The sequence below is a fragment of the Sceloporus undulatus genome, chromosome 9, assembly GCF_019175285.1.
Source record: "Sceloporus undulatus isolate JIND9_A2432 ecotype Alabama chromosome 9, SceUnd_v1.1, whole genome shotgun sequence".
Taxonomy (NCBI): Eukaryota; Metazoa; Chordata; class Lepidosauria; order Squamata; family Phrynosomatidae; genus Sceloporus; species Sceloporus undulatus.
In genome coordinates, this window is record NC_056530.1 from 10,592,120 (window position 1) to 10,612,537 (window position 20,418).

The 20,418-nt window shown below is 40.0% G+C and overlaps 1 protein-coding gene across 3 annotated transcripts in view; it reads left to right on the forward strand.

The window, feature by feature from the left end:
• Positions 1-17,365, forward strand: part of SFPQ (splicing factor proline and glutamine rich) — a 23,805-nt gene extending 6,440 nt beyond the window's left edge. Inside the window, exons 2-12 of one of the 3 annotated variants that reach the window (XM_042440954.1) lie at positions 3,078-3,266; positions 3,376-3,677; positions 3,796-3,891; positions 4,519-4,715; positions 5,615-5,699; positions 6,074-6,233; positions 6,937-6,985; positions 7,070-7,191; positions 15,974-16,021; positions 16,856-16,921; positions 17,269-17,365. In XM_042440954.1, the coding sequence (XP_042296888.1) occupies positions 3,078-3,266; positions 3,376-3,677; positions 3,796-3,891; positions 4,519-4,715; positions 5,615-5,699; positions 6,074-6,233; positions 6,937-6,985; positions 7,070-7,191; positions 15,974-15,997 (1,224 nt within the window). In that variant the 3' untranslated portion in view covers positions 15,998-16,021; positions 16,856-16,921; positions 17,269-17,365. Of the gene's footprint in view, positions 1-3,077; positions 3,267-3,375; positions 3,678-3,795; positions 3,892-4,518; positions 4,716-5,614; positions 5,700-6,073; positions 6,234-6,936; positions 6,986-7,069; positions 7,192-9,958; positions 10,392-15,973; positions 16,022-16,855; positions 16,922-17,268 lie in introns of those variants that run through there. The other 2 variants (XM_042440952.1, XM_042440953.1) reach the window with 2 other exon arrangements.
• The last annotated feature ends 3,053 nt before the right edge of the window (positions 17,366-20,418 follow it).

Sequence of the window (20,418 nt, forward strand, 5' to 3'; positions counted from 1 at the left end):
TATTATTATTATTATTATTACATGCCCCTAGAGAACCGTTGAGGAATGCTTGCCCTTAGGGAAACCATACTTGCCCATAGGGAGTCTGTGGGGGGGTATACGTTGGGGAATCATTGGGTAAGTATTCTGCGGTGATTCTCTGTGGGCAAGTATGGTTTCTGTGCAGGCGAGTACACATTGTCATTTGTTTCACTACGCCCTGTTTTGAGCAAGGCTAAGAAACGTAGGTTCACATTGCACAATATAGTAAGTACATTTCCATACCACTTATCAGTGCATTTAAGCACTCCCTAAGCAATTTCGAATGTGCAAGTTAATTGCCCCTTACAAGCTGGGTCCTCATTTTAGAGACCTACAAAAGGATGGAAGGTTGAATGGACCCTGGAGCCCTGACTGGGATCCAACTCAAAACCTTGTGGCTGTGAACGGCTGCAGGACCGGCATTTAACCAGGGCTTCATTATAAGAGTGTTTCTAGCTTTTTACTTTAGTCAGGTCTTCTAATTGTTTTCCTCTGAAATGGCCTCCATTTTGTAGTGCCTCATCCTCCTTTGCATTTAGGAAATGGGATTACTGTGAATCGCTTCTTTTCTGGAGAGGAAAGCAGGTTGGATGGGAAAGAAGAAGTGCTGCTGGTAGGGCCAGGATGACCAAAGGTCCTCCATTTTGAGCAGGGCTGGAGAGTAGTGGTGATTTGGGGATTGCTTCTTGTCCTACTCTGGAGTGAGATTTTTTTTTAATGTTATTCCTCCTGTAAAACCCTTTTGCTTTTTTACTATTGCCCAGCCCTGATTTTTAGCAGGCCTGCGAAGCATGCATTTACATTCAAGTGTTTTTTAGCTTTTTATTCAGTCAAATCCTCCATTTTTCTGGAACGTTCTCCATTTTGCAGTGCCATCTTCAATAGGGAGGGGAGGGCTTGTAGGATTCCTGGCTCGGTCATTGGGTGCAAAACCTTGGGTTAGTCAATGTTTTCAGTCATTAGTACCTAAAAAGGTTGTTGTGTTGCTGATGGGAGGAAATAGAAAAGGCATTTTACCACGCCTAAAACTTCATTTGTAGAATGGCTATGTATGTGCCTTCAAGTTGCCTTTGCCTGTCAAGTTTTGGCAATTTAAGGAATTGTCAGAAGTGGTTTTGCCACCTCCTTTTTCTGAAATAGACTACAGCACCTGATGTTCATTGGTGTTCTCTCATCCGAGTACTAACCAGGCCTGACCCTGCTTAGCTTCCAAGATCAGACAGGATCTGATGCCTTCAGAGTACAGTGCTATAGGCATCCTGAGTGACGGGAGAAAGAAGGTTGTGTGTGCCCACGGCGCATGCCCTCTCCCACACCACAGGCACAAGCCCCATTCAATTGAATGAGACTTCAGCGTGTGTGGTTTTTCGGCTTCCACAGGGGGGGTCTGGAACTGATCCCCCACGTAAGACAAGGGACCACTGTATTTAGACCCTTCAAGTTGTTTATAGCCTGTGGTGAGACTCATAGGATATAAAATACCTTGTAGGAGCTGGAAGGAATACAGGAACACTTCTCAGTCTGTCCCATGTGATGGACAGGTAGTTTCCGCAGTGCCAAGAGTTGTTGAAATATTTTTGCTGTGTTGTTTTTATAGTCTTGTCATTTCCTGACATTTGCACAAACCCGTTTTGAGTAGCACTGCAAAAAGGCTTATTAAATTTTCAAAGTCTTTGGCTTTAAATTAATCTAAGATGGCTTCCCCAGCAAACAATGGATCTCCTAATTAAACAGACACAAATCCTCCTTGCATATCCTCCCACCCTGAGGCCTTGCCATTTAGCAACTGAACAATACACAGATTAACATAGAAATCACTTCCTCTCAACCAAGGGTCACATAGTTAGTGTGTGTGTGTGTGTGTATACATACACCCCCCTCACTTCCATGCCAGCATTCTCTGAAGATGCCAGCCACAGATGCTGGCGAAATGTCAGGAATAAACTCTTCCAGAACATGGCCATATAGCCTGAAAATCTGAGAGGTTTGTGTATGTATATGTGTGTGTCTATTTCTCCAAGGGAGCTCTGGGGCCTATGGTTCCATGCATCTCATTCATCTTTACAAGAAACCTAGCCAGCTTTTAGACTGAGAACCCTGTGATTGGTAAGGGTTCAATCCTGCTGTCACTTGCAGGGATTACGTTACACTGAATTTGATGGAACTGGGTCATGTATAGGAGTGGGCTATTAGTTAGCTATATGATGAGTAGAGACCGAAACCCTTGGGTTTTGTTCATTGCTGCCTATTTGCTAACAGTGGCTGATGACAGCCTGGCATGGGAGTAATAAGGTTTGGTTTGTGTTGCTTAACTGCTGTATTCAGTTATCAAAAGAGCTATGTAGTGTTCACTTTGGTGGTGAAAATACATTGCAGAGCTGTGTATTCAGTGCTCTATTTTATTTATAGACCGGCTGTGGGATTGGCAACACTGGGTTAGGTTATGAAAGTGTATTTCTCTTGCAAAACAGAATGGAAAGTCAGTATTAGCACAGTTATATTTTATACAATTTTTGTGGAGTGAAACGTAATAGGATTGAGTGATTAGTGTCTGGCAATAGAAGTCATTAAACTTTAATTGATTTTGTGGGAAGTTGGTTTCACCACTTTCAGAAAGGAGAAGTAAATCAGCTCAGTATACTGGCATCATGGCAATTGTTTCTCAAGTGGGTCTATGATCAGAAAGGCTTTCTGAATTTCAGCAAAGATGGCCAATGTGGGGGTATAAGAATGCTACCTTTGTATGAATAAACAACAAAGTGGTACATGGAATATGAAAGGGGAGGTTATTGTGGGATAGTAGGTCTTGTAGGGATTGTATGTTACAGACGGTTCATTATGAAGTAGAACTGTAAATGGAAAATTTTAACGTGGTTCAATAGTGAGAAAGTAGGACAGACCACACCTGCCTGAAATGCATGTATTGAGTGAAGTGTGCTTTGCTTGCATAAGAAAATGTAGCACCATATCTGCTTTTCCTATTTCTGCAGTATATGAAGTGCATGTGTCTAGTGGTGTTTAGCAAATTTATGTCTTTTGCTTGTCTGTCCTTTTAGGGCTTTAAAGCCAATTTGTCACTTCTGAGACGACCTGGAGAGAAGACATACACTCAGCGTTGTCGTCTCTTCGTTGGGAATCTACCTGCTGATATTACTGAAGATGAGTTTAAGAGGTTGTTCTCTAAATATGGTGAACCTGGAGAAGTCTTTATCAACAAAGGAAAAGGTTTTGGCTTTATTAAACTGGTAAGCAGTACAGTACTTGTTATGCTGAAAAGATTCATTTCCTTCATTTGTTGAAAATGTGAAAAGTAAGACTTATAGAGAAGCTAACGTTTTTTTCTCCCGCCAACAGGAATCCCGAGCTCTGGCTGAAATTGCAAAGGCAGAACTGGACGATATTCCTATGAGAGGAAGGCAGCTGCGTGTGCGTTTTGCCACCCATGCTGCTGCTCTTTCTGTTCGCAATCTTTCCCCGTATGTTTCAAATGAACTGCTGGAGGAAGCCTTCTCTCAGTTTGGCCCAATTGAAAGAGCCATCGTGATTGTAGATGATCGCGGTAGATCCACAGGAAAAGGCATTGTTGAATTTGCGTCTAAGCCTGCAGCACGAAAAGCATTTGAGCGTTGCACAGAAGGTGTCTTTCTTCTGACTACGTGAGTAGATTTCACTGTTTAATGAAGCTTGGCTGGTCGTGTGTAGTGGACTCAGTGCTTAGATAACTTGATGTTCTGTAAGCCTATATTTATAGTGATTTTTTGCTGTGATTTCTAGTACTCCAAGACCAGTTATTGTGGAGCCTCTTGAGCAGCTGGATGATGAAGATGGTCTCCCAGAAAAGCTGGCTCAGAAAAATCCAATGTATCAAAAGTAAGTATGTTTAAATATATATGATCTGTATGAACTTAAATTTGGTGGGGAAGATAAATCTTCCAATTGGCTTGGGTTAGTAGATTGTCAGTTTGGGTATGTTAAAGAGAATTAAAAATAGACATTTTTGCCATATTGGGATTCTGCATGAAGTGGCCATTCTGGACTTTCAGTTGTTCGAAATGGAGGAATATATACGCCTCATGCCATGATAATGTATAACGCTATAAAATCTCTATTAAAAACTTATTTTTTGCATTCCTAAAAGTAGAAAGCAAAATCCAGTGGGTTTATCCTAATTGAGAATAATATTGGATTTAATTCAAAAACAACAACCGGGGGGGGGGGGGGTGGGGGGGGGGGGAGAGGTGTCCACAAATGGGTGCAAGAATCAGGGTTGGATCATAATTTTTTTGGATCTTTAAAATGCCATTTTTCCAGAACTACTCTGATTTTTAATAGAGCTTTTAAGATTAAATGAATGTTTCCCTATTTCATTATGCTTGTACATCTCTTGGCACATCCGGACACTTGTATCATCAGGACTTTCATTGACACTGCTACTGACAGTATTTATAAAGCAGGTATAGTGGTCAGTGTTAACTGGCTTTTCAATTGAATTTCCAGGGAGAGAGAGACTCCTCCACGATTTGCCCAGCCTGGAACTTTTGAGTTCGAATATTCTCAGAGATGGAAATCTTTGGATGAAATGGAGAAACAGCAGAGAGATCAGGTGGAGAAAAACATGAAAGATGCTAAGGATAAACTGGAAAGTGAAATGGAAGATGCCTATCATGAGCACCAGGCAAACCTCTTGCGTCAAGGTACTTAGAAATAACTCCTTGTCTGTTCAGTGCATGGTTTGTTTAATTTGCTTAAAATAAATATTATTATTATTATTATTATTTCGTTCAATATTACCTTCTGTTCACATTCTGGTTGATGTCATTTTCTGAAAATAATAAAATTTATTGTGTTAAGATAAACATATTAAAAGTAAATGTGGAAATCTGATTTTAAACTCATTACAGGTTGATTCTCCATTATCTGGAATTCTGAAATCAGAAATATTCCAAAATTGTCCATGTGGGTGGCTGACATAGTGGCTTCTGATGATTCAGTGTACACAAAATTTGTTTCATGTACAAAATTAGCATCAGGCTATGTGTATGAGGTATATAGATGAAACATAGATTAAAATTTGTGCTTAGATTTGAGTCCCATCTCCAAGCTATTTTATGTTTGTCTGATTGGCTCTCTGCATCAGAGGATGACCCTGCCATTCCTAATGGCGATCGGTGTTCACCAATGAGGTTGCACGTGCACCATTAGGAACAATGGAAATTTGGGTCCCATGTGTATTGCTATCGAGGTGATAGTGGTAGTCTCCAATGGAACCCTTGTGGATACAAAATGCCTGTATATGCAAGTACAGGTAATTCAAAATCTGGAATCCAAAACACCTCTGGTCCCAATCATTTTGGATAAGGCAGACTCAACCTGTCATAGTTCACTACAGGTGTACATCTTAAAATGGGTCTGAAAAGTAGAACGCTTGGCAGTTGGTTGCTTTGTTGGATTTTTATTCCAGAAACTTGTTCACCCAACCATAACTTCAGAACTAGCTGTAAAGCATTTGGATTGTATTTTGAAATAATGAGTAGGGTACTGATAAGCCATGATTATTGAGATGTATAAAACAAACATCAAAACAATTTTTCAGATCTCATGAGGCGACAGGAGGAACTCAGGCGTATGGAAGAACTTCATAATCAAGAGATGCAGAAACGCAAGGAAATACAGTTAAGGTAAGTTACATTTAAGCACTTACTTGGTAATCATAACTATTGCTAACCCAAGTGCTTCAGGCCAACAAGGGCATTGGGTGTGCAAATAAAGGAGGCTCACGAGGAGCACTAAAGTTTCCCATCTCTCTGTGCTCTTTGTTTCCTCTTCCAAGTGCAAGCTGGCTAGTAATTTTGTGAGTTTATATACAAGGCTGTTTTTTTGCTGTATAGAATGATGCCAATTCTAGCCTTATGTTTTAATTACAGGAAGAGCATGATTTGTTCTTTGGCCCAGCAGTATGTGACTGTGATATATGTTAAATAGCTTTATGTTCAGTTCCTCAGAAATGCAAGTCAGTAATGCTCAGAAATCTAAATACAGTGTGATTTTTCAGACAGGAAGAAGAGCGTCGTAGACGGGAAGAAGAGATGATGATCCGCCAACGTGAGATGGAAGAACAAATGAGAAGACAAAGAGAAGAAAGTTACAGTAGAATGGGTTACATGGACCCTGTAAGTCAGGGCTGGAAGAATCCCAGTAGTCTGGTTAATCAGGTGCTTGCATCTCATGTTGATCCCTAGGAATTTAAGATACCGTTAGTGTTCTGTACTTGGAATTTCAAAATAATTCCTTCCATTTTTTTATTTAAACCTTGGGTGCATTGAATTGATACCGTCTTGTATATATATTTTTTCATTTTATTCAATTAAAACACGAATAACAAATAAATGACACGTAACAACAAACTAACAAGCATTTTACAAATAGACATTACGTACATATACCTATACATATTATCAGTAATTCTCTAAAGCTAAACACTTCCATTGCTTCCAGGAAGCCAATTGGTATCCCTCTTTTTTAGTTTATAGCAAATACTACCAAGAAAAAAAAAAACCCTATTAGTACATATATCCTTTACATTATCCGTATGGGGAAAATGAAATACAGTGGAACCTCGCCATATGCAGGGGACGCGCCGCCCCTTCTGCCCCGCGTGCGCTGGCGGCTTTGAGTGCCTATGCTCAAAGACGCCTATAGAAAGACCCCGTATGCGGAGGCTCCACTGTAAAAGTAAAGGGAAAATTCATATAAAATTATAAAGATATATTTTCCTTTCCGTTATATCTATTCAATCGTTTAAACCAGAGAAAAGGAAAACGATCCTATACTTTAATCTCGATACCATCTTGTATATGTGGAGTATAATGTCTTTAATTTTGTGCTTGTTTTTTAAAACTACTTCTGCTTTTACAGAGGGAGAGAGACATGAGAATGGGTGGCACCAGCACCATGAACATGGGAGGTAAACAAGCTTTTTAGTTACTCTTACACATAAGAATAGTTGTTAAACTACCTTGTACATAATTACTTGGATTTGTTTTTACAGATCCCTATGGTACAGCTGCTCAGAAATTCCCACCTTTAGGAGGTGGAACTGGCCTTGGCTATGAAACCAGCCCTGGAGTTGGACAAGCATCTATGAGCACTTCTATGATGGGGAGTGATATGGTAATGTATCCTGTGGCAGCTTGACTTCACTTCCAGACAAATGTTGCATATTTTGAACAACTTTATTGTCTTGATCCCAACTGACTTACATTTTGAGTTAGGCTTCCCTTTCCCCTCAGTGTTTATAATGGCAAGAACAATTGAGCCATAGAAAATTGAGCCTAGTCTTTTGTGACAAGTTGGAGCAGACATTTCTGATGTGATATTAGCAGACTTGCTGTGGTTAGTGGGTTTGGAGTTCTTTGTTAAGCTCGGAAGGAACTCTTAATAAAATTTTGTGGATGCCTATAATCTGATAGGGGAAAAACAAAAGTTCTTGTTGTTGAGTTAGCTTAAAGAGCCCAAGTGGTCTTGATTTGTTAACTCAACAGTAGTATGCAGGAATAAACATGAAATACTTATAAAACAGATTGGTGGGGACAGTTTTCCAACCATATTAGATCACTGCATCTTGTGTAAACAATACATTCTTGCTAACACAGCTGATTAGTCAAGTAGATGGTAGTGAGTATTCATATGCTAATAGTATACCTTGTTGGTATATGCTGGCTTTTGCTATAGAACTCAGAAGAAAGGAGTTCTCACGCCAGGTGGGCAAGTTCTTAATGTTCCGTACTGAATAAGTTGTTTGTTGACTTTCAAAAAGGATAATTAATCAATTGGTCATCTTTCGATACTGCATAAACTTATCTGTCTGAAAAAGGCTTGCTTTATCAAGCCAAAGAAACATCTAGTCTCAGTATCCACTTCCCTACAGTGGCCAGCCAGGTATTTCTGGGATGCCCACAAGTAAGACATTAAGGCAGCTGACGGTGCCAAGATGCTCCGCTGCAGCAACTGGTGTGGAGGAGCATACTGTCCTTGAATCCTTCACTATAGCCATCCTATCTAGGAGCTCTTGGTGAAAAACCCATTCTCCATGAATGTTCAATTTGACATACTGTGTACTTACAGGCTTGAATAAATAATCTGTATTCACACTATGTGTGTGATGTGGTTCTGGGCCTGCTTTTAATAATGTAGTGGCAACACACCAGTGCTCAATGGGTACACACTCCTTTACTATCTAGAGCTAGTGCAGGTGTGGTGGTATGTTTACCTTAAAAGTGTGCTGTAACACATGATATTACACAGTGTCTGGGGTGGGGAACACTGATCTCTGCATTGAAACCTTTTTCTTCCTCAGGTGAGCTACATGTAGCTCAGGTGTCACTTTTTCATAGGAACAAATCTTATTTTTTCCCCCAGGTACTAATTCTTAGGATGGTGTCCAATGGCTGTGACTGCATTGTTTAAGCGAGTCTGTAATCAGTTTTAGGCTTTTATCGAGATAGCCAATTTGTAAATTCTGGATGTATATTTTCAGAATTAACAGTGTAAACATAGCAAGTAAAATAGGTTGCAAGTCTCAGTCACGTAGAACTGGTGATAACTGGAGAAGTTTGCACGATGTTCCAGTGAGCAGTATTTTGCTAGCAAACTTGTACTGCTTCACTTGCAAGAGAATGTAACATTAGAACCTTATAACCTATTCATTCTTAATGTTTGGCCTTTGGCAGTTTAAAATGGCAGTCTCATAACTGTAAGCCAGTTGTTAGAGGAGATCTGATAAGATGGCCTGATATTTTCTAGGCATTCCAGACTCTTGGTGACTCCATGATTGGATACCTATGCAAATTAGTGATGGGCTCATGCAATGATTTGACATCAGTGATGTTTATGGCAGAAGCACTGTAGAATGGAGGCATTTGTGGGACTGGTGGGGAGAAAAGGAGTGTATGAGCCTTTCACATAATATATCTGCATGTGTATCTAGTTAAGGGATTCATACATTCAGTCTGACGAGTTTCACATTGGTGAATTGGCTGTAGTTTTTAAAATAAAACCAATGGTCGTGCTCACCTCACAGTGCTAATGTCAAAATCTTTGATCACTATTCTTTCTGTCCAGTAATTTAACGAAAGGGACAGCAACTAAATTGGCAAGTTAACTTGGTCTGCTTTACTATATATAGACTGGCTGAGCTTTTGTGTGTCCATGGGACACCAGCTGAAGGTATTCTGTAACTGAAAATCATAGTGGACTTTTTGTAAATCCTCCTGGTGAAGTTAGAGGCCTCCATAGATTCTGTAGTGCAGTGGAACAATTTTTAAAAGCACTGTTTTGTGCAAACTTTTTGTCTTGGCTAGGTAAATGTGTCAATAGATTCATCTTTTCTTGTACTTCTTAATCTTTTAATGACTTTTGCTCTCAGACTTCTGCATCTAACTAAGCAGACTGTAGCATTTAGCATCCCAAAAAGAGATGGTCTCATACCTTTCACCGGTGAGTAGTCATTTGCTTTACATGAGAGGGCTAATGCTTGAGGGAGCTGAACCTAGCTGCTGGTTAGGTTTACTTGCTGACTGACAACTTTTCACTTTAGCACAGATGAGCAAGTAATTGTGGCAAATCACCGGAATTCCTTTCTGCAAGGATTCTTGGTCCAAGCCTATACTAATGCTTGCATTTTTTAGCACTTCAGGGAGTATCTGTTTGCTGAAACAGACATTTGAGAATGGATCAAGTTGGGAACATACCGCAAGGCATGTATTAAATTAAACTAATTATTAAATTACCCTTTTTTCCTTTCTATGTTCCCGGTACCTGTGGATCGACTCAATGGTGATTGTATCGACGAACGTTGACTACGGAACCTTCTAAAATAAATACTTAACACACATGGACATCAACTACACATAATGAACTCTTAATACTGTTCTAATAGCGCCCTGAACGATTTGGACAGGGAGGTGCGGGGCCTGTAGGTGGCCAGGGCCCTAGAGGAATGGGGCCTGGAACTCCAGCAGCTTATGGGAGAGGGAGAGAAGAATATGAAGGCCCAAACAAAAAGCCCCGATTTTAGATGTGATGTAGATTTCCATTCCAGTTTTTGTTTGTCTTGTTTAGACACTACCTTTTTTTTTAATTCTTGCATTTTAGTAAGAAAGCTACGTTTTTATGGATGTTAGAAACTTAATGACCTAGAATTTGTAAGTGGTCTGGGCAAAAAAAAAAACAATCTAATTATGTAATGCAGTGTTCAAAACTTAGCTTTTTGATGTATAACGTCCCTACCTTGATGGCAGTGTACCGTGTGCCATTTGAATTCCCAACTGTAAACTTTTTTTACTGTGCTTAAAATAAATAGACTACATGTAGCAATTATTCTTATATCTTAAACTATGCCGTTCACAGTTGCAAGTATGCAGGACAAATATGCCACACTTACAGTGTGCAGTGTCATTTGAGGTCTAATTGGAGTATTACACAATGTAGCTTGGATGCTGCCATGATATAAAATACTGTACCTGACAGTTGGTGTTACTGAGACACAGTTCACTTTGTGTATGAAATGACTTCATAGCAGCAGTGCTCAGAAATGGTTATTGGTGGACCACTTCAGGTCCCCAAGCCATGAGCTGCCAGTCTATTGTGAATTTCTAGGAAAGAAAAAAAAACCAATACTAGCCAGTGGCCATAAATATGATACTGGTCCCAGGCATGTTATCCCCTCCATCCATTGCCATTCCTCACATCAGATAGTCTTGACAAGTCTTGCTTTATAGGTGAAGTTTCACTCTTGGAATAAACTGCTGGGCTTAGTGTTACAGAGGTTGAAGCATAGATTTTGAGTTCAGGTTCTTGGTACTTGAATTGCCTTGTAGTAAGGCAACAGAGTGAAACTGTAACATCTTAACTTTCTAGTTTCCTTTAATTATGCAGCCACATGGTTGAGATTTCAGACCTGACTCAGACAGTGGGAGAAGGGGAAGACATTTGGTAGCATTAGTTGCTAGGATTTTAAAGAGCACCTGCATTCCAGGTTCCATGAGTCATAACATGGCTTGCATATACTGATCTTTCAAAGAGTTGCTCAGTGTGACATTTCTTTAATATGGCTCAGTATATAGCTTCTGCTTGGTCTACTTTATTGTTAGTATTTAACTAATATGCTTAGCTAAAGGCATTGAAGTGTGGGGGGCATGTTTGTTTTAATTTCTGTATTAAATTGGGCATCTAAGTATAGAAACAAAAATATCCTTTGAAACTTCAGGGTTAAAATAACTGCATAGTGTCCTGCTCTGTAGTAGTTTGCCAAATAAAACCTTAGGCTTAGAAGCATAAATACAATTAAAATTGGAGGTTTTGTAGGTTGAGCTATATAGTATAAACTTGTGTTGAATATGGTAGGAGAGCTGAATCTTTAATATATTAAAAACATGCCTGAATTTACAGTGTTTTGGACTCCATGGCCTAATGATATCTGAAATGCTGGGTGCACAGTTTCCCAGTATGTAAAAATAGGTTGATGAAAATATCAACCGGATTTGGAGCCCATTTTGCATTTATTTGTGGATGTCTTTTCATGTAAACATTTTGAGTCTTATATAGCCTTTAATCTTTTAAATAAGAGGTGGGGAACCTTTTTTTTTCCTTTCAGGAACTGCAGTCCTTTTGTAATCTATATGGGAGCCTCAAGTTATTGTGGGCATATCTGGAACCTAAACTGGGCAAGGGCCATCCCTTTGATCACTCATGGATAGTCTTCACTCCCTCCATGTCCAAACAGATAACTTCCAGAGGGCTTCTTTTTCTTCCCCACTCAATCCATTTTGGCTGTTTCTCATTGTTCCCCACTGCAGGGGCTTTCCCCTCCAACACGAAGTTACACTGATGGATATACATGGCATTGGGCCTCTGGTTCCCCACCCCTACTTTAAATGTCTTACTTTGTTTTGGGAAGAATGGACTGTAAAGTGTTTCCAACTTGAGTGGATACAATTATTGGTGCCATCACTTATTAAGACCTTTGACTAAATAAACTTGTTAGTACAAAGTTTTGTGCTAAGCAAACATTTGAACTCAAGAATGCTGGTAAACTTGATGGTCATAGTTGCTGGATGCTTGGTTTTTAATCTAGTGTTGTGGTTGGATTGAGCTACATTCCCAGAATGTATGAAACTCATGAAACCACCTACTTTTTTAACTAGGGAAAAAAACAAATTACATATTTTTTCAGCTGGATACTAATGTGGAGAAACCCTTGTACTACAACTCAGTGGATTCTGAAGCTGAATTATTGTCATTGGGTGTTGGAGGTTATTTTTGCTGGTCTTTTTAAAGGGATGTTCATTGAACATCCAAAACAGGAAATCCTGAGATTGATAGTGGTGGGGCCTCTGGACATGGACACTAATTTTCAGTTTATTTTTCAGATTACATGCCATTTTTCCTTAGGATGCTGGCACATATCCTAAACCATGCTCTTTTGTAGTACTGTAATCTTGAAGAGTGAAGGAGGCTGATGGGCACATTACCTTCCTAAGGTTCATCTCTTGTTTCATTCTGTCTAAAACAACTAGGCTACTATGAAATCTCAAAGGAAATAGACCTACAGAAGATGCTAATAGCTTACTTACCTGACAATTCCTGTACTTCACAGGTGTTGTGCCGCACACACTTAAAAATGTGTACAGTAGTCTTGACTTAAGAGAAATGGGCCCAAGGTACTAGGAAATCTAATTGAGCTTTTACTGAATTGGTTGCTCCATTTAGTTTGTAGCTTTTTCCAAATGGGGTTTTGACATTTTAGGTGCATCTGAAAATTACACTTCTGCATACCTGCTAAGTGTTTAGTTTATAAAAGGGCCTTAGTGCACATTACAATAATTTCCCATATTTTAACATCCCAGCATGCTATAAACACATTCTTGCCCGTTATAATGAACAACTGAATTTCTGTTTATGTGCGTATTTTGTGGTATCTTTGTTTTTTAAAAAAAACCTTGGCATCTTCTTGGCAACCACTTGTGGCAGCGTGCTTTTTTCTGGAGTTTTGAGACTGCAATTTGACACTGTTTAAAAGTAGTGGCCTGCTACGTAACAGCACTTAGTCAGCATTTCTGCAGTGCATAACTGTGAGGAACGTAGTACCACAAGTGGCAATGGACATTAGGACCTGGATGTAGTATTCCTGCTTGCTCCAAGATTCTTTGTCGCCTGCATACAGGTAGGTAAAAGCACTATAATCTAACTTGGTGACTTTCTGTGTAAAACTTACTGTGGGGGTATTCTGGCATCACACTTCTGACCATGGGATTTCAGTGCAGCACTACTCAATACTGTATAATGCTTAGATTTGAGGCCTAACTTGCAATCAGAATTAGGCAAGCTAACTGTGATGCTGAGATGTTTGCCTCAGACCCGTGATTTCTTCGTGCATATTGTTTCCATCGTTGCTGTGTGCCAGTGATACTCTTAGAACTCAGTGGGAGGGAAAAGGGAGTACAACTTGTAAATACCTTAACTGCTCAAGTTCCTGTTGGTTATGCATAGGAATAAGTGCTCTTTTTAGTGCATATTAGATTTGTGACAAAAGTCACATTACATCCCTTCTTGACTAGACTGATAAATGCATTGGTAACTTGCTCTGGGCAATAAATGGTTGCTGTGTTAAGCTTGAAGTTTGGGGAGTGGTATTTTTGTAACTTTGGTGATCAGTTACATAATGCGCTTGGGTGGTTGTGGGATGATGGCCGTGGCATTTGTTCAAATGGTACACTGAACTGAGAATTCCCACTTCTCATATTTCATATACCTTGTCCAAAATAATAATAATCTAGCTCTTTCTACTTCATTGATGGGGAAAATACATAATGGGGTCTTATACCTAACATGTATTGCCCTCCAGGTCTATTGGCTTTGTTGTGCTACCTATTTCAGTAATTATCTCTCTTTAAAAGTATTAGATCTGGTTCTTGGCCAACTCACAGGAATTAGCCTTATTTTACTTAGGACTGAAGTATGCTTTTATTAAACCTAGGTTTTGTATTTTAAGATAAAGGACTTACTGATAAGTAGGATTCAGCAGTGAATCTTCCAGGTAACAATCTGGTCTTGAACTGGATAAGGCTGTATCTTAATAGAGGAAAGTGTGCTTTTGATCTTTCAGTATGAATAGTATCTGCTTTGCAAGACTAGTTATTTTGAAACAAAGCTACATCTCCAAAGCTAGTGACAACAACCTCTGTGTGAACTTTCATAAAGCAAAATGCTATATCTTTGCTGAGTAACTGTATACTAGTCGTGTACAAATATAGTAAGCAGGTCTACTCAGTTTTGACTGATATGCCAAAAAATTATGTGATGTGTGGGACTATACCAGTAAGTACTGCACTCTGCATAATTGGATTTGAGTAGATTGTTCTCATTTAGAGCAGACAAGTTGGAATTGAGTCTGTGGGGCGCACACCTAACTGCAGTGACAAACAGGATTACATTAGACAACTTTAATGGCAGCAACTCTTGTATGCTAAAAACACCTCTTGGTGCAGGTGGCATGAAAAATAACTAAAAGTGCTTGCATTGTATTCCAGTTTTAAGTTTTATTTCCATTCTGGTTTGTGAATTGTTTTGATTCTTACCAAAGCTGACTTCAGAGCTCAGAAGTGTGGTGCCAGAATACATCATGCGTAATCTGCTAGGCCCTTGGTTCCGATGACTGGTGTTTTCAGGAGAGAAGCCCTTCATATCCTTGTGCAGGAGGGAGAATTTATGGCACTGAATGCGCCAAGCATCTCTTGGCTGCAGTTTCCCAGTCTCATCCCCAGTAGCTCAACAAACGCTGGGGGGTTAGTTATGCATCCAAGCAAAAAGGGGGCTTAATCTAATGATTTCCATCTGATCAGGAAGGCCTGGTGGTCACTTATGTTAAAATGGAGCCCAACATGAAGAGATTGTGCTTTTTTAGGTTTGTTTTGGACCATTGGTTGTTTTCCACCATCACAAGCTAGCAAAGTTGGAATCAACAGGTCAGTTGCAGATCTGTCTTTATGCCACTTGGTGGGTTTAAGTAAATGCTGCAAGGGTGGGTGCTGGGTGGGTTGGAGGAGGATGGGGAATTTCTTTTTCCACACTCTGGATTGTTGCATTAGCATGAGCCTGTGAAAGCCCATGTGGTGTATACAAACCTCCAGCAGACAGACATGGCATTGAACACTACCACAATGAGATGTGGGAAGGGATGGTTGCAAATACAGTTAGTGATGGAGAAGAAGATAATTGGTCTTATTATATCTTAAAAACGTGTTCCTTCCTTCTGTTTTGCAAAAAGTTATTAAGCCAAGATGTGGACTTGAGGATACTGGCACATTGGCTGGCTTGGCAGTGTCTTTGCCTTTTTAAGGGCCATTCAGAGTGAGTTGCAGGTGGAAAGGTTGCCCTTTCACTCGCTGTATGCCCTTAATGAGGCTTTCTGAAAAGGAGTTTGGGGGAATAGAGGAATAATTGCAGAAGGAAAGAGAGCTAATAAGAAACAAATTCCTAACTGTATTGTGAAGACTCAGAAGACATTTGGACTAGCCTTTGGATTAATTTTTTCATGGGGAGGAGGGATGTATGGCAGCAAATCAAGAGGCAACCAAGTAGTTGAGTCCAATGGCTTTGCATCTGCACACAAGAGGTGACACACCTCTGGCTGCAAATATCCTTATGCTGAGGTTTGGCAGTTGAGGATTAAGACTAGTTGCATTCGTTCACTATCCTGTGTTTCAGTCTTTGGAATAAAGCATTCATCTTCTCCTTGTGCCCCATGCTACTTCCCAATGACTGTATTGGCAAAACTTGTAAACTCCCCTCAGTTTACCAATTTATAAGTTAACTCTTGTGCTTAAACTTAAACTTTGTTTTCAGAAACTTTGTAGTCTACAATCTCCTACTAACTTCAGCTCTTATCCTTTAGGTGAAGGTAATACCAGCTGGATGAAACCAGAAGGCTGTTTCATATGAGGTAAGATGTTCTCTCGCAAGAGACTTTGAGGAAAGAGCTACATAACCATGGCTGTTGGAAACTTTCCAGTGAAAAAGTTTCTTATTAGACCATTCCAAGAGTATGGACATCATATATCCACTTGAATAATTCTTTCAGTCTTACTGTTACATAGCCGTCTCTTATGTAGACATAGCTGATATTTCCCTTCTGTCTCTATTAGTACCCAGCATTTCTATAGGAGAGACAGTGACGCTTGGGGATCTGATTTGGGCCAATTTCCCGCAATGTCCTGTTTGTGTTAAATAACACCTTTTTGACTGTAATGATATATGTTAGGATTTTCCGTGTCTGGATTCTCATGCTGATGTTAAGTCTCATTTGATGTCAGTGGTGTGTGGCTAAATCACAGGTATATCTGGAGAACATTAAGCTAAAAATCTGCACCAAATCCATCTGATCTAGGAAGCTAACCAGGGTCAGCTCTAAGTGCTTGCATGGGAGACCATAAACAAATACTAGGTGCTATGTAAGGTATAATCCAGTGTGTCAGAAATTGAGGTTCATAACAACAACAGCTACAGATCTAGACAGGTGGCATACCTTTAGTTTTTTTGGGTAACATGTTTCAATGTCTGCTTTGCATTCAATTTTCTTAAACTGAATATTAACAATGTATGTTTCAATGAGGTCATAAAAATGTAGGGTCATTTGGATAAAACAAATGGAAACTAAAGGCAAAGCATTGCCTTAAAAGCATTTCAGAATAAAACCAGTTATAACTATAAAATATCCATTCAGTGGAAGCAAGCCTAGTTATTAATCGTGTTCTAATTAAAACTTTGTTTTTTGCAGTCAAGATGTAGCCTGTAGATGCCAGCAAAGTAAAATGGTGGAGAGTGGAAAGCCCTATGTGATAAGGTAAGAGAAAGAGGAGTTGAGACTGAGCACTTGTATGTGTGAAAGAGTGTTCACTGGTGTGAGGAGGCATTCAGAAACGTGTGGCAGAAAACACTGCTTCAATACTGACAATAAAGAATAGACAAAATAAAGCTGCTTTTATTTGAAAATGTGTCACAAACAATTATTTCTTGCAGCGTGTTAAATATGTGAAACTATATTTACTTTCCAGTTTGCATAATTTTAATATGTTGTGTCAATACGGTAGCACAAAAGTTGAGATGCTCCAAACAGTGTTGGAGCAGATGAATGCGTATGCATTGCTCTAACCTGCATATAAATTTCTAATTTGGACATTGGTTTTACAGGTGAACGAAGCGGGTCCTGAATGCAGAAGAGAGGTTTCCCAGGATTGTAGCAGCAGCGGTCTGTTCAGAGTTCAATAAATTATGCAGAAATGTGAAAGCTGTAGTGTGTGTGTGTTTTTAAAATATGAACAGCATGTACCCTTGTAACTGATGAAACACACTAGATCTGAAGGTAGCTGATGGAGTAACCTTGAAGCTTCCAGCTGGCATGCTTTTTGTTACTTAGGCAACCAATTCCTAAAATACTCCTCTAAGTAAACATAGTTAGAATCACTCCCATAAAGCATTTTCCAATGAATTGATGGGAGTTTATTCCCAATCAGCTTTAGTAGGCACACTCCCTCATTTAGGATGGCCATAGTAAACCCCCTTTGAAGAAATATGCCAAGAAAACCCTATGAGGGATTCTTAGGTTTGCCATACGTCACTAATGACTTGGAGGAACACAACAAATCACTGTCTGCACACACATTCTGGCCTGTCTTCACTGTTCTAGTGTTCAGATATGTATTATCTCAATTTTCAAGTGCATGAATTAGAACAGGATTGATTTTTTAAAAATTTGGCTGTACATTCTTTAGTTGGCCTTTGAGCATCATACATATATGCTATGCTTTTTCATCCATAATCAGGAAGGCAGAGAAACATACAGACACCGCCATGCAAAACTATATCTGTCACATAGGTTGGAGCCATATCCTTCAAACCTCATATAAAGCACATAATACAGGTTGAGTATCCTTTATTCAAAATTTTGAAATGCTTCCAAAAACTGTATTTTGAGTGTTGACATGATGGCAGCAGTGGAGCTGGTAGCAAGCCATGACTCCTGGTGTATATTCTTTGGGCTCCCGGAGTGGAAGGATGGAAGATAGGCTAGTCAGTCCTCTATCCCAGGATGGAAAGCAGTCCTTACTGTTCTTGCAGCACTGTGGGACTCTGAGCAGATGCAGATGCTGTTTTGAGAAGCACATGCACTGGCTGAAGCAGACTTACTACTGTGAGAGGACCAGAAGCTGAACCACAGGACCCTTTGTGCAGGAGCCTTGACAAGAAAATTCAGACATTTCTTAGGCCCAAACTCAACCCCTCTAAAATAATCTCTTTCTGTCCTGTAATGAACCTGTGGTCCTGTTTGTTCTGTATCACCATGTAAAATGGAAAGAAAAGTCTTCAGGGCATGGCAAGCCAGACACTCATCCCAAACTATGATGTCTGCTAAAGGCTTGGCAGGTAAAGTGGAGCTACAGCGCTATAATTCAGTGTGCAAGGGTTCCTTGAAAGTCATCAAGGAGCCCTGCAAATGAGGTGTACAAAGTTTTGAGATGTGCAAAGAGATCCTGGGAGACTTAACTGGGAAATGGGGTTGTAGCATAAGCTTTTGTTGATTTGATCTTACCCAGATACATGGAGCTAACCAGTTTGTGAAAGCTTATGCTACACTTTTTTGCAAAATTAGCCTCAAAAAGGTGCTACAAGGTCCCTTTGTATGCTGATAGTGCTAATGTGGTTCTGTCTGAATTCTACCCCAAAGGTTTGAGAAAGTGATGGGGCTTGGTTTGCTTAGTCACCCACCATTTTGGAAATTCTTTTTGCAGCCACCATTTTGAGAGCCACTGCCCTTCTATTGCTGGACCTTCCATGTCTCGGCTTCTAATAGGATAATGGTGTCTTAAGGGCTGCAGTGTCCCTTCCACCGGCATCTCCCATTCAGAAAGGGCATGTGTCCTATATTACCAGATTAGGACAAAAGGATGTGGAACGGGCTGGAATTGGTGCTTGGTACCACTGCAGAGCTGCCCAACAAAAGGGCAATTAAACCTCCCTAAATTGAACTGGCTGAAGCAAAGATTTCTCGATAGATTGCTGATTTTAAGGTGTTAGGTATCACATTCTGCCCCAGGAAATAATGTATTAAATGCGCCCAAAAAAGGCCCTCATGATTTCTGGATTATACCAATGTTATAAGCAAATGATATTCCCAAACCAGTTGTTGGAACAGCACCCTCGTAGATTTGATGTCAAAGGCTTTCACGGCCGGCATCCATAGTTTCTTGCAGCTTTTGGGGGGCTATGAGGCTGTGCTCTAAAAGAGTTTATTCCTGACATTTCTCCAGCAGTTGTTTCTCAGAAGATGCCAGCCACAGCTGCTGGCAAATCATCGGGAATAAACTCTTCTAGAACATGGCCTCATAGCCGCCAAAACCCTCGTAGATTATTTGAGGGAGGATTATGGGGTAGGGTTGCCAGGTCTTGGTGTGACCCTGACTGCCCAGTTTTCATGGATCATCTCCCAATTTTGGTGGGCTCAGCTCTGGTCAAGAAGAAAAGGCACTATGTGCAAATCTCCAACTCACTTTGTAAAGCGGCACCTTAGTACAATTGGCAAAATGTCATGGGTTTCTTGCTCCAACATGCAAAGACTCCCAAAGGGATCAAGGTCTTTCCTTGGATTACGTTTCATTTTGATTCACTGCAAAATATATCAGCATATTTTTAGGTCAGGTTCCCCAGTGCCAAGGCCACAGGGGTATTAATATTGTCTCTGGACCGTGAACCTGGTTATATTCCAGCCCTGACTAGTAATTTAGATAGCCTTATCACAAAAGTGATTAAAACTCCTAATAGATCATTTCATTTAAATACCCAGTTAAATGCACCAAACCAGGAATATCCGGTGTTCATTCTGTTTTAGCAGTGCTTGGTTGAAAAGCTTTGCTTTTGAGAAAAGGATACAAATTCAAAGGGATTTCAGGGTGTAGATTTGGACAATACCAAACACATGTTGCGATTGTCTAGGGCTCCTCGGGTCTTTTAAAATGTTCATACTTTTATTCATTTGTGGTTGCAGTGTGCTTTCAAGTACTAATGCTATTTCCCTACAAGAGCAAAGGCTCCTGTTACAAAGTGTTTGCTTAAGCTTAGCCCCAAGCCTGTTGCTCATGAATGTTGCATAGAGTTCGCATTTGAATTATTAATTGGTAAGTTTAGAATTTAAGGACTGGGAAAAAAAGGCAGTTGGAAGAAGCCATTCGTAAATGAAGGACAAGCATGTTGGACCTCATCATTTAGGAGCTTAAACGGGGGATGATGATGAAGACAACGCATCATGCCCACATTGCTCCCTTGGGTGCAGGGAGGGCACCGTTG